The sequence below is a fragment of the Triplophysa rosa genome, linkage group LG17 (genome assembly GCF_024868665.1).
Source record: "Triplophysa rosa linkage group LG17, Trosa_1v2, whole genome shotgun sequence".
Lineage (NCBI taxonomy): Eukaryota > Metazoa > Chordata > Actinopteri > Cypriniformes > Nemacheilidae > Triplophysa > Triplophysa rosa.
This window is the reverse complement of record NC_079906.1, coordinates 10,751,203-10,765,733: the sequence shown is the minus strand read 5'-3', so window position 1 is coordinate 10,765,733 and position 14,531 is coordinate 10,751,203. Positions and strand designations below refer to the sequence as shown.

At 39.0% G+C, this 14,531-nt stretch overlaps 1 protein-coding gene across 2 annotated transcripts in view; it reads left to right on the top strand.

Annotated features, from left to right (window-relative positions):
* The window catches only part of ipo11 (importin 11), a 148,136-nt gene that overhangs the window by 31,666 nt on the left and 101,939 nt on the right, over nt 1-14,531 (top strand). For both annotated transcript variants that reach the window (XM_057356365.1, XM_057356366.1), the window contains 6 exons: nt 4,801-4,933; nt 5,806-5,864; nt 8,248-8,296; nt 12,644-12,714; nt 12,822-13,014; nt 13,338-13,490. In XM_057356365.1, coding sequence (XP_057212348.1) covers nt 4,801-4,933; nt 5,806-5,864; nt 8,248-8,296; nt 12,644-12,714; nt 12,822-13,014; nt 13,338-13,490 — 658 coding nt within the window. The remainder of the gene's footprint in view (nt 1-4,800; nt 4,934-5,805; nt 5,865-8,247; nt 8,297-12,643; nt 12,715-12,821; nt 13,015-13,337; nt 13,491-14,531) is intronic.

Genomic DNA, 14,531 nt, shown 5'->3' with positions numbered 1-14,531 from the left:
CCAAGTATTGTAAATTTAGCATTTATGTGACAGGTAGTCCGTCTTTGCTCTCGGTTGGGGATGGAATTGTCTGAGCTGGGCCGGCCAGATGGTCGCCTTTTTCTTGGGTGGTGATGGAATTGCCTTGGATGGAGCTGGGATGGTCAGTCAGTCCGCAGGCTCTCGCAGGAGGATGGTACGGGATTTTCCGATGTAGCTGGCGTAATCTCTAGTTGTGGATGGGCATATGACGTTCATCTGGGCCTGGCGGAATCTCTCCCTACCTCGGGATGGGCATCCCGAGGCGAGGGCAGAAAGAGAATAATTAGCGTAGCTGCTGTTCATTAGCTATGTGTTAGTGAATGCTTGGCTGAAAAGATGTGTCTTTAATCTAGATTTAAATTGGGAGAGTGTGTCTGACCCTCGAATAGTATCGGGGAGGCTATTCCAGAGTTTAGGTGCTACGTATGAGAAAGCTCTACCCCCTTTGGTGGATTTAGTTATTCTAGGTGTTATCAAAAGTCTGGAGTTTTGAGATCTTAGAGAGCGTGATGGGTTGTAGTGTGGTAGAAGCTCTGTTATGTAGGTAGGGGCTAAACCGTTTAAGGCTTTATAAGTAATTAAAAGAACTTTAAAGTCAATACGATACTTAATGGGTAACCAGTGAAGGGTTGATAACATTGGGGTTATGTGATCGTATTTTCTGGACCTGGTTAGAACTCTGGCAGCTGCATTCTGAACTAACTGTAGTTTGTTTATTGATGCTGCAGGACAACCACTAAGCAGTGCATTACAGTAGTCAAGTCTTGAGGTCACAAATGCATGAATAAGCTTCTCTGCGTCAGCCACACATAAAATATTTCGCAATTTGGCAACATTTCTAAGGTGGAAGAAGGCTGTTTTTGTGACATTTGAGATGTGATTTTTAAATGACAGGTTGCTGTCTAATATAACGCCAAGGTCTTTAACTGTATTTGTTGGAGTAACAGTGCAGCCTTCAATTTGCAGGTCATAATCCGAAATATTCTGCTCACGTGTCTTTGGTCCGATAAGTAATATTTCTGTTTTATTAGAATTTAAAAGAAGGAAATTACAAGTCATCCAATGCTTTATATCGTCGATGCACTCTGCCAATTTGGATAGTTGGAAGGAATCATCTGGTCTTGATGAGATATATAGCTGAGTATCATCTGCATAACAGTGGAAGCTAATTCCATGTTTTCTAATAATGTTTCCAAGGGGCAGCATGTATATGGAGAATAGCAAGGGTCCTAAAACCGATCCCTGAGGTAATCCATAATTTACTTGCGTTAGATTTGATGATTCCCCATTTAAATGGACAAATTGATGTCGGTCTGATAAGTAAGATCTGAACCATTGTAGTGCCTGTCCCTGAATACCGGTATAATTGTGTAAGCGATCTAGAAGTATTTTATGGTCTACAGTATCGAACGCAGCACTAAGGTCGAGCAGGACTAGGAGTGAGATGTTACCTTTATCTGATGCTATGAGCAGGTCGTTTGTAATTTTAACGAGTGCAGTTTCAGTACTATGATGCGGTCTAAAACCTGACTGGAATTTTTCGTGTATGTCATTATTTTGTAAGAAAGAGCACAACTGAGTGGACACTACTTTTTCTAGTATTTTAGACAGGTAAGGGAGATTTGAAATCGGTCTATAGTTTCCTAGTTCATTGGGGTCTAAGTTTGGTTTCTTGATAAGAGGCTTAATGACGGCCAGTTTAAAGGCTCCTGGGACATGGCCTAGATTAATTGACGAGTTGATAATGTTATAAATGGGCTCAATTGCAACGGGTAATAACTCTTTTAATAATTTAGTTGGTATGGGGTCTAATAAGCAAGTTGTAGGTTTAGATGTTGCAATAAGTTTAATTAAATCTTCCTGTTTTATAGGTGAAAAACACTGTAGCCTTTCTTTTGGGGCGATGGTTGGTACTAATTTATAGGACAGACTTGGAGGTTGAGTTTTTACTATTTTGTCTCGTATGTTTTCGATTTTCTCTGTAAAAAAATTCATGAAATCATTGCTACCAAGGTGCGGCGGAATACCCAGGTCAGGTGAAGTCTGTTTATTTGTTAGTTTAGCAACTGTACTAAATAAAAACCTTGGATTGTTTTTGTTAGTTTCTATGAGGTTACGGAGGTGCTCAGCCTTTGCTGCTTTTAGTGCCTTTTTATAACAGTTTGCACTCTCTTTCCACGCAATTTTAAAGACCTCTAATTGGGTTTGTTTCCATTTGCGCTCCAGTTTACGTGTTTCTCTTTTAAGGGCGCGAGTGGTGCTATTGTACCATGGTGCTGCGTTTTTCTCATTAATCTTTTTTGACTTCATAGGTGCGACAGCTTCTAATGTATTAGAGAAAATAGTGCCCAATTTGCTGGTCATGTCATCGAGCGATTCTGTATTTATTGGTATGGTTATTAAAGGAGTCAGATCTGGCAAGCTCTTTGCGAAACTATCTTTAGTAGTCGAGGTAATTGTTCTACCCTGTCGATAACGAGTTAAACGGCTGATTTCTGCAGTGCGCAGTGTACATGTTATAAGATAGTGATCAGTGACATCGTCGCTTTGAGGTATAATATCTATATTGGTTAGATCGGCTCCGTGAGATATAATCAAGTCTAGTGTATGATTAAATCGATGAGTGGGTCCATTGATGTGTTGTGTTACTCCAAAAGAGTGTAATAGCTCTGTAAACGCCACTGCTAATGCATCGTTAGCACTATCTACGTGGATATTAAAGTCTCCGACAATTAGTACTTTATCAACGTTAACCAATAGGTCCGATAGGAAGTCCGCAAACTCTTTCAGAAAATCAGTGTAGGGACCAGGGGGTCTATACACTGTAGCCAACGTACAAGAAAGCAATGGTTTTTTACTTTCGTTTGGAACAATTATGTTCAACGTACTTCACCTTTTAGTGATGCTTAATCCTGTTCTGTACACACACACTTCACAAATTTTCGGGAGTGACAACCGCATTCTTCTACCGAATTTACTCCCGAAAAATACAGGTAGTGACAACCGCATTTACAGTAATTCCACGCAGTGTGTACGGAACCGAACTGGACGACTAGTTGTTAACGGCGTATTTAAACGTGCATTAGAGATGCGTGTGGCTTTTCTGTATGCACAGTACGAGAAAATCATATGAAAAGATGTACAAGTGTTTACTATTTCACGTGTTTTGAACAGGGCTAGTTGCTAAAATCATTAGCCCTGCGGTAAAGTGACAGTGTTGCCAGATATTTTAGGGCATGTTCACTTGGAGTTCGGTTCGTATGGCTCTCTTGGTCCGGACCAAAAAAAAATGTAGTCCTGGTTCGCTTAGCGTTCACACTGGCATTTTAAAAGCGAACCTAAATATTTAGAACCTAACATCTTACGTGTAAAGTCGCAACGGGATTGGACAGCTTTTATGATTTATATTTTAAAACGGAACTTACCGGATATCCAAAACAATGCTGTGTGTGCTGGGTTATACATGTTCAGTGTATGCCTGCGCATATGAGGGAATTTTTAGCAAGCCGGTAACTCGCGAAGACCTCATGAAGTGTTTAAAACAGTCAAAACGGCGCCAGGATTTCCTCCGTTATATGCGCAAGCACAGATCTAATAAACACTCCTTTTATTTGAACAAATCACTTGATTTTTGGGTCGTATATTGTTATCACTTCCTGGTTTTGGTTCGATGCCTTTGGTCCGTGTTTTGCATTCATATTTCAATCGAACCGCGCCAGAGTTCATTTGAAAGCAGACCGAGACCAATCTTTTCAGCGGTCTCGGTCCACTTGTTTGGTACGCACCAGGGTTCGGGTGGCAGCGTTCACACTTACACAAATAAACCGCACTAACAGAGCAATCGCACCAGAGTTCGTTTCAATCAGCTTTGTTAACTCCATAAAGTATCTACGTATAGCTTCATGAACGATGACCAAACAACAAACATGAAACTTTAAAAAATATGAGAACATGCAGGGCTTGACATTAAGCTTTGTCATGTGGTTGTCCTTCGGACAAGTAAATTTGTCATTCACTTCAAATATTTCTTGTCCGGAGATAAAAAGTATTTCATTTGAAGTTTCAATGTAATTGTTTCGGATCCTGATTGGTCAAGTTTGCTTATAAGTATTTTAACTAGTGTCCCCTGCGGCCACCAAAATTTGTTAAAGGACTCATCGGATGAGCACTTTCAACAAGTTGGTATGGTTGCTATAGTTACAACTCGCAAAATGTGGGAACAACTCCCACTCCGTACACACATAGAACGATATTTTCAAACTTGTTATTTAGAGGTTCTGAGTCGTGGGTTTATACAGTAGAATGTATATTTGTTTTGTATCATTCCAGTGAGTTTCCCATTGTGTTTTACTTGATCTCATTCACTGGGGTTTTCAAGGCAGTATTCCTTGTAAATCTGTCATGAAACTTATTGTGAAACTTGCTAGTACAGTATAAATCCATTTGAATCGAAACATTTTCTCTTTAGGTTTATTCATCCAAGTGTAGCCAGTTGTTTAAGTTGGGAAACAAACTGGTCTATTAATCACACACCATTCCTAACAGTTTAAATGTTTCTTTAAAGGATTTAACATTGTCAATGTCACAAAGTTTGATTTTAAAGAGTTTTTGTTTGTGCAGAATGTTGTACATTCACTTGTATAATAGGAAAAAATGAACTCCAGGGATCAGATATTGTGTCTGTACCTTCAGGTGTACATAAACCTACAAAACATGCAACACAGTAACCACAGGTAGATTCTAACCCCCCTCTTGTTGTTCTTCTGTTTTTTTTTCTAGTTGGCGTCAAGCATCTATAGCTTTGCGTGTTCTCTGTGGAATCATCATACGGACACATTCCTACAGCAGATCTATGCTGGAGACCAACAGACTGCTCTCAGCTCCCTGGAGCGTACTCTGCTCTCTCTGAAAGGTACACACACATATTCGCACGGCCAGTGCTGAAACGCTTACTCATGGCTGTTTATGAAATGTCCCTTCATACGCCTACAGATTACCCACTTGCACAGCTAAAAGAAAACACATTGGGGGTATTTCAGTTCACACTGTTAAAGGTCCAGTGTGTAGTTTTTTGGAGGATTGACAGAAATGCAATATAATATACATAACTATGTCTTTAGGGGTGTATAAAGACCTTACATAATGAAGCGTTATGTTTTTATTACATTAGATTGAGCTTTTTCTATCTACATACACAATATTGTTTCACAATACTGCTCTACAGAGCGCGTTTCTCAAATATGTTACTGTATGTCCTTCGGCAAAGAATCAAAACTATGATGACATCTTAAGCCTAATTTATATTCATGCGTTGGACCTGCACCGTAGCTATGCCGTAGGCTGTGCGTAGCTCTGTGTAACCTAACGTGCACCTCTCCAAAAATGTAGCAACACGTCAATTTAACACGGAACAGAAGCGCTGTGATTGGTCTGCTTGAAACCCCTCCATCAGGTCAAAAAACTCTGCGATAGCGTCACGTTTACTCGTACGCATTTCCGAATTAATTGTCTAAGTAAATTATTTGTTCTGCATTTAACAACTGACGACTATTGGTCATTGCCTGTTGACACGGACAACAATGGAGAAGTATAAAGGAAAACCGGTGCGTTGACCGTAGTGCTCCGAAAGGGAGGGGTGAAATGAGTCATTGGTTGCAATTCACAACCTCACCATTAGATGCTGCTAAAATCTCAGCATTGCTCCATGTTATTGTGTATATTGTACAATGTTACTTTTTGTTGTGATTTTGAGCTATTGAGAAGTGAAAGATCGCTTTCTTGCAGTTCTTCGAAAGTTGACTGTGCATGGATTTACTGAGCCAAATAACAACATGGAAGTCATGGTAAGTGTTTTTAACAACCAATGTAATTTAACTGTATCATAATGTATATTTAACATCGGAGGGGGAGTGCGGTTGAATTTTTTGAGTGTCTGATTGTAATTATTTTATGAATTTAATAATAACAAGTGTGCTTACAAAAGTGGAATTTAAGTTATTTCAACAAATATCCTTGCGTCCTCACCTCAGCTTTATTTTCTTTTACTTTCCATCATCAGGTATTGCTTAATCTTACAACAGGATGGAAATGAAACTCTTTCATTCTAATATTTGCTTATTGCTTGTTTACGATCTCAAAGTCAGGCCTGATATTTGCTTGGGTTCACTTTATTAACATAGCTCTATTTACACTGCATCACCCATAAAAATGCATTCTGGAAAAACATTCAAATTAAAATTGAGTTGTCGGTTATGAGGAAAATAAACCTGAGGTTTATGACGATGTTCTGACAAAAAGGACTCATGTGCATAAATGAGATGCTCGTATGCAAGCAGGAGATGGGGAGTTGGGAGAAAAACAGGTCAGCATGAATATTTAATGCATTACATATGTCTTGATGTAGTTGTGCATTAAACATAGAAAATCTCTCGCCTTTCAACCTTGCCTTGAAGAACTAAATGCAATATATTTGTTGCATGTAAATGGGCTAAATAATATATTTGCCAGCGCTGTGAATGATGCAGTCTGGATGCGAAGAGAGTTTGCCGGCACGGAGCGGGGCAGCCACACTCTGCAGGAAGCCCATATGGTGCCTTCATCTCTTAATGCATCCGTGGGAGCTTAGCAGAGATCTTTTTCACATTACATTGATGTAAATCTTTCTAAACCCGAATGAGTCTTGGGACGGAAGAACAAAACTTTGCCGAAAACAATAAGAGGCAAATACAAAGTTTTTGTTGAACTGTTGGTAAATTGCCAATTTTGCAGATGTTTTCAAATTGCAGCACGATAATTTAGTTAAAATTGAATTCATTGAATATGAGAAGGATGTTTATATCATTTCTTTCAAATGCATGAAATGCATTTTTTCATCATTACGTGCATTTTGCAGCTGTGTCTAAACATGTTCATTTTGCTCACGCTTCACTATGTGATTATAATATAATCAGATATAATATTGTGGTTAACAGTGAATGAGTCTGTGGGTTTGCACACAGTATGAATGCGCGAAATTATTTTGTCGCTTATGTTCTTTTTGTGAAAAAATGTGTTCTCTGTGTTTGACAAAGTACACTTATACACCAGACAAATCAAATGTATTTACTTGCATGGCATGCAGTCAGTCAGTCCCAAAGATCAGATTTAAAAACCAAATCGCACGCAGTGTGAACAAAAGCTTCCTATTCCTTCTCTTTTTGCTTTAAGGAAGATTCCCGTTTTAGGCATGTTTATGTATTCACCCGTTGATCCGAAAGTCTATTTGTTAGACCGTCTGGACTGAACATGTTTTTGGAGTCTATACAACTGACATCTTGAATTTGAGCTTATTAGCCGTGGCAAGGAAAATGATGATGGCACCGTTATTGATCCATTCGGGAGGTAAGACAACGCCTCAAATAGAATATTTATGAAGAGTTGTTGCCTCTGGCTCTCCTTCAGCATCTAAAGCTTCAGTGTTTTCCCAACTGAGCCGTGGCTCTGATGTGTCTCCGGAGTATCACAGTCATTAAAACACTCTTTCAGCTCAAAGCCAGACAGTCACGTCACAAATGTCCATCTTCCTCCTACGCTCCTCCTCATCCTCGGTTTATCTTTACCTCGTCCATATCAAACACAGAACATCTTTAGCTCCTACAGTCTAAAAGCCTTTGACTGATGCCTCTTCAGCTTTCCTCACAGCATATTGGATGCATTAAATAATTCACTTAAAGCGACAGTGTGTAGTGTTGATTTGTCTTCGTTATATGGAAAAGAGTTGCCTGGACATTCTTGTAAAATTAAGCTTTTATTTAGTTATTGGGGAAATGTTATTTCTACTCATGACATATCACTTTCCTTTTGCTTGTGCAGTAAATTGCAGTTCATTGTCCTGTTAATTATAGAAGGTGAACTTTAAGTGCCGCTATAATTTACTCTTTGTGGTGCCAGAATTGATCTGCCAGCAGTGTTACTTATGCCCCGTGTTGTTCAAGGGGTTTCCATATATTTAATGGCCGCATTAGGATTGTATCTTGGCACGGCAGGCCTCTCTCTAAATCTGTTTCAGCACACCATGTAAACAGGCTGTCCTTCCACAACCTGAGTTAAGATTGCCCGAGGCTCTCTGCCAAACCCGCCTTCAACATGACCTGAAAAAACCTAGATGTTGTCTGCGCTTATGATCTAAAAGTCACTAACCGCACCTGATACCGGCGCTTCATTTACCATCCCTGTCTATTTCCCTAGGGCTTCCTCAATGCTGTGTTTGAGAGACTAAAACAGTTTTTGGAATGCTGTAAGTATTACATGATTTCCTTTTCTAATTCTTATATTTGAAACTTGTTTAAGGATTGTTTTTAGAGTTAATGATAAGCAAATTTTTGACTAAATTGTTTAACGTTTTTATTTAAAAAAAATATTGTTACTGTTGTACCAGGTACATGTGCAGACCGCTATAAGTAGACTATTCGTTGGTGACATCATCATTGGCTAAATGGTCAATAGCAGACAGGGGGCAGGGTTTGGGAAATGTCATTATTTTTGTTATAAGAGTGCTGCGGTCATGATTTAGTTTTGTAAGCCAAAACCTAGCACTTCCAGTTCCCTCATCCAGATGTCTGTAGGTTTTTTGAATGGATTTTTTGTTAAATTACTAAAATAATAAGGTCTGTGGCTAGAGTTCACCCAAAAATGAAAATTCTGTCATCATTTACTCACCCTCCGGTTGTTCCAAACCTGTATACATTTCTTTATATATATTTGGAAGAATGTTAGTAACAAAACTGATCTCATCCCCCATTTACTGCCATAGTAGGGAAAATAATACTATGGGAGTCAATGGGGGATGAGATCTGCTTGCGGAATATTTGTAGAATTTGCGCACATTATCTTAATAGACAAAACATTTAAGTATCATAAACGTATGTTGATCACAGAACCCATTTTGTTTTGCGATAATTCAAAAGCCTATGGAAAAATTGAGGGAACCAGTGTGATGCTAAGTTTCAGGTTGGCCTACAAAATCCGTCATTGCAGCAGAAAGTTAAAGTACACCCTGAGCTTTTCCATCAGCATATGAATTCTAAACATTTATTCATGGCTTAGGGAATCTCCTCAGACATGTTTACGTGTAGAAACTGAGCAATATCCAGAGGCCGCTGTTTTTTATTTGCATGTAAATTGTTGCACATTTAGCTGAATGTTTAAATGAACCTAGAATTTGCCCATCGTGCGGTGCAGTAGTGTCAGAGGTGGGTAGAGTAGCCAAAATCTTTACTCGAGTAAAAGTACAAGTCACTATTTTAAAATTTACTTGAGTAAAAGTAAAAAAGTATGCAATGAAAAAACTACTCAAGTAGCTAGTTACTTAGTTACTTTGTATCTGATTATATAGGTCTACTAAATTAATATTAACGCCAATATTTTAATATTGCATATAATATCTTTGCAATATACTAGAGAGACTAAAGAATAGACAAACACCGAAGAGATGAGCATTTCTGTAAATTTCATCTAGTCCTGATGTCAATGTAGTTTACACAACTTATTTAGAATAATAGACCATGTCAAACTAAAGCATGAACTAAACTCAGAGCATTTCCTAAGATGATCTAGAACATCTGCAGTGCTCTCTTAAATGAAATAGGCCTAGGCCCGGAGGCGGATTAACCATATGGGCAATTGGGCGAGTGCCCAGGGGCACCAGGACTTTAGGGGCACCAAATAAACCCGCAATACAAAATATATTTTTTTATAAATGTACATAAGCACTTGTTTTTTAAGACTTAAGTCACGCATCTGCACTAAATAGGCGTGGCACCATGTGCGGAATACCCCCACTTCAGATAAAAATGATTCTGTCCTCCGCACTTTTTCGACACACATCCGCCAACATTCCCGCCCATGTTATCTGGATAGTTACATAGATGTGAGTGAATTAACATTCAACCATTCACAAGTGAGTGTTATGAGGTGAGTTGTCTTTCGAGTACACTTTAATCTTCAAACAGATGGAAGCAGGAACGACGCAGAGCATTGTTGTAGCGGAGACTAAAAATGCGGGGATTAGCACTGATTAATAAATGTATATATACATGGCATGCGTCAGAAATAAGATGTTATAGTGCCGATAATGCTAATAGTACGTTTAGGTAAGGCCACTATTTAAGGTCCAAACCTGGGTTTTAAAGTGAAAGTGAAGAACGGTGTCACACTATAGCAATCAATTCATATGTGTCCTTTTTAGTGGAGTACACTTTTATCTTAGTACTTATGTGATCGTTTAGTAAGAAGAATGTACACATACTGTGCTTAAAAAGAGCGTTTGAATAGCTGTATAGCAGTTAAAATAGTAACAATAACGTTTCATGTTATTTTTATGAATAACCTTGCTATACATTGTAATCTGGTGAATGTCACTTTGGTGAATTGAAGTCCCAATGTCCTGAAAATCTGTACATTGTTCCATTGTCCCCCTAATGTGAATACATACATGCAAACTATATGTGTGTGTGTGTCCCTGTACCCCCACTTTGTGGCACGCACAACACCTGTTAAAAAATGTTAGTGATTTTTTTTCACTACATCAAAACCTGAAATGTAAGGTTACAACAGAAAGCAGGTGCCCCTTAACTACAGTAGGCCTAATTGTTGAAGATACTTAATGGAAAAGAGTTGTTTTTTGTGTTCTTTTCTACAAAAGTGTCATGTTAATGTGTAATTCTTGTAAAATAGTATATTGTAAATTGCTGAGTTTCATTCTTATAAAATTTTTTAATATATAAATCTTTTAATGAGTGGATTCGTGCGTGTGGGTAGGTGGGTTGATGGGGGGCACCTCTGGGGCTGTTGACCAGGGGCAGCATGAGGTCTTAATACGCCTCTGCCTAGGCCTACACATTTTTGAACATATTTCATGTTTTCTCGTGTTGTGTCACGTGTGTGTTGTGAAACGCACTTACTTGTAAACATACAGTAAACAGTGAACCACACGCCCATCAACAAGTTTTCTTCCTTCTGTTCTTCAAATGTATATTTCTGCAAGCCCACGTCTCTGTGTCTGACAGGTAACGCGCATGTTGCTGTGTCTGACGAACAGGTCGCGCGGGTGCGCGCAAATGGCGGGCATTTATCATCGCTGGCAAACAATATGACACATTTGCAGTTTTGATTGTATAGATATAGATTAATATCCACTTCATCCAACGCTCTTTGTGTTCTGCGTGTTCTTAAGTTTCGCGCTACGAGGAGTGAGTAATCCTGCTTCAGATGATTCAGATCGTGCTGCGAACTGAACAAATCATTTGAACTGATTCATTAGCCTATTCAAATGGTTTTGCCCATTGTTCAGTTAATGCTTTCAAAAGAATCGACTCAAACGAATCGATCACTCGGGAATGCCCGTAAAAAGAGACGACAACCTTGAAATAAACAACGCGTTTTAAAATGCATATTTTAAAATGAAGGAACGAAGGAACGTCACGCAATGTAAGTTATGTAACGAAGTAAAAGTCCAGATTTTCTATTAGAAATTTACTCAAGTAAGAGTAAAAGTACATACTTTTAATGTTACTTAAAATGTACATATTTCCCAAAATGTTACTCAAGTAAATGTAACGAAGTAAATGTAGCGCATTACTACCCACCTCTGAGTAGTGTACAGAAGAAAATTAAGTTTATGCAACTGTAGTAAATTTAAGCACCATTATTATGTTTATAACTTTTATATACTGCTTTAAACGTTCACGCAGAGGTATTCCCAGTTTAGAAATATAGTAGTATTTTATTGAAGTGGATATGAATAGGCTTGTGAGGCTCAAGAATATCCACTACATGAGTTTGGGTTATGGTTAAGTACATTTTTTGAAAATATTTTACATTGTTCTTATTTGTTGAATGTATCCACGTGTATTGCACTTTAAAATATTATTTATGACTTGAATTTATAATGAGAATTTTTAATTAAATCAGTATTATTCTTATTATTTCTATGACTTAATCCAAACTAATACCTCAAGTACAAAGCTTTGGATTCATTTCTCATTGAGATCACAAGGCTAATTCTGATGGAGCGAAGAGGGCTTTATTGCACGGTTATGAAGTGCACAGTCACAGGCCGAGCTAATTTGTTTTCGAAAGATCACTCGTTCAAAGGCACAAACTAAATTTCAGGAGACAATAATGCCCTATCTACATGGTTTCACCTGGAGACACTGTGTCCTGCTTGTTCCGAGTCTGGTGGTTGCATGAGTTTATTTATTATCAGATGCGACAGAAGCCAGCTGATATCTGCTGGTGATATCACAGACCATATGTTTTCCCGACCGGTGCGTGGGTCAGATTCCATTCAGCCTGTTGGTATTTCGGTGTGGATGAGAGACTTAGCTTATGAGCAAACAGTATGTGAAATATCAACTCCGGGCCAGATAAGGTCTCCAAAATAATCCTGGCTTTTGGGATCTGTTCATTTCATAATTTCGCTCTGCGCTGAGAGAAATTGGCTTGAAAGGTTTTCACTGAATTGAAAGCTGACTTGTAAAGAAATGATGAGCAGTTTAGCTATTATGCTTAATAACAAGTGATTCATTTCGCATTGTGTGTTTAAGTATAAACAGCTTAATGTTTGTTTTTCTACTTTCTGAAGGTCGGCAAGTTGGACCGGGCAGCCCCTGCAGGGAGAAGCTTGAGAAGACCATCATACTGTACACCAAAGTTGTAAGTCTTAAAACGTCCAAATTCGGTCAAAAGGCCAAAGAAAATATGCTTGACACTTAAACTTGAGATGTTGAGTGTTTCTCGTCTTCTCTCACGCCCTCTGTTAGCTGCTGGATTTCCTGGAATATCACCCGTGGCCTTTCATACCTCTCATTCAGCGCTCGCTGGAGTTCGCCGTCAGCTACGTGTTCACCGAGGCCGGGGAGGGAGTCGTTTTCGAGCGCTTTATCGTGCAGTGCATGAACCTCATCAAGATGATCGTCAAAAACGATGCCTACAAACCTGCCAAGAACATCGAGGGTAGGCGGCCCATCATCAGATCCCGTAATGACTTTGGCGTGCTGAGCATTCATTTGAAAGTTCTGGCTTTGACGGCCTTAAAAAAAAATGTCGAGGACGTTTTAAAGGTGGTAGGGTGCAATCGCGACTATTTAGAGAACGTCAATTACGACGTGAACAGTAGAGATTGCGGTAAACTGATATAAAAATATCCCTATCATCTTTATTGCCTTTCTATGGACTGTACGAGGTCATTGTCTGATGTTTTAATGAATGATCTAATATCATGAACATTACCACGTGCGTAATTGTGTATTTAATTGATGTTGCAATATGCATTTCAGATAGCAAGCCGGAGAGCCTGGAGGCTTATAAAATTAAGACGGCGTTCTTCACGCACCAGACGCTGACGGAGATCGGCAGGAGACTGGTTTCAAAGTACTTTTTGCTGACGGAGGAAGAGCTGACCATGTGGGAAGAAGACCCTGAGAGTTTTGGTATGTTTTGGGTTGAACTCTGGGGAATGGGGGGAAAATAAAAAGAGATTTTAGGCAGAATGTTAGTGAATGACTGCCTTGGTCACCATTCATTTTCTTTGTATGGAAGGGATTTCCATAAGCATTTTCACTATTCAGAATTTTTGTTCTTGACTTCCTTTTGTAAAAGAAAGTCGTAGAATTTGAAAACACATTGTTTTCGGTAAATAATAGGATTTTCATCTTTGGGTGAACTTGCGCTTTAAGGTTTTCACTTATGGTGAAATTCATAGTTTGAGGTAACATTAGGGCTGTCACGATTATGAAATTTGGCTGACGATTAATTGTCTGTTTAAAGGTTTTGACAATTATAACGATTAATTACAATTAATTTATCCAATGAATAAAATATAGATGCATTAAGAAATGCGAAAGTGAAAGTGAAAGTGACCTATTAGTCAGATATGGTGACCCATACCCGAAATGTGACCTCTGCATTTAACCCATCCAGAGAGTAGTGAACACACGCACAGCAAGTGGTGAACACACGTACACCCAGGGCAGTGGGCAGCTATCACTGCAGCGCCCGGGGGGCTAGTAGGGGTAAGGTGCCGCCAGTCCTGGGAATCGAACCGGAAACCTTCTGGTCACGAGTCCGAGTCTGTAACCATTAGGCCACGACTGCCCAAATGTGACAATTCCTCTAAATAACTTGTAACATTCCTTATAGAGTGATGATGTCGTCTTGCTGTGTATATGCGGCAAATCTGGAATCACTTTAATAAAACTCATAAACGCATAAAATACAAATTTGATACAAATGCATATCTCAAAATATGATGAAATTTCATTTGAACGTAACAGTGAGTGCAGATCAAGGACGGTGGATGTAAAATGCTGCAATCACCCTTGTTTTCTAAAGATTTACAGTAATCGCGGTTATCTGAAATAATTGCAATTATGTCAAATAATTGTGGTTATTACAGCTCACAACACCCCTCACCCCTCCCTTTCGAAGCACGTCGGTGGCTGCACAGAACTAAAATGTCGTCACGTTTCGCT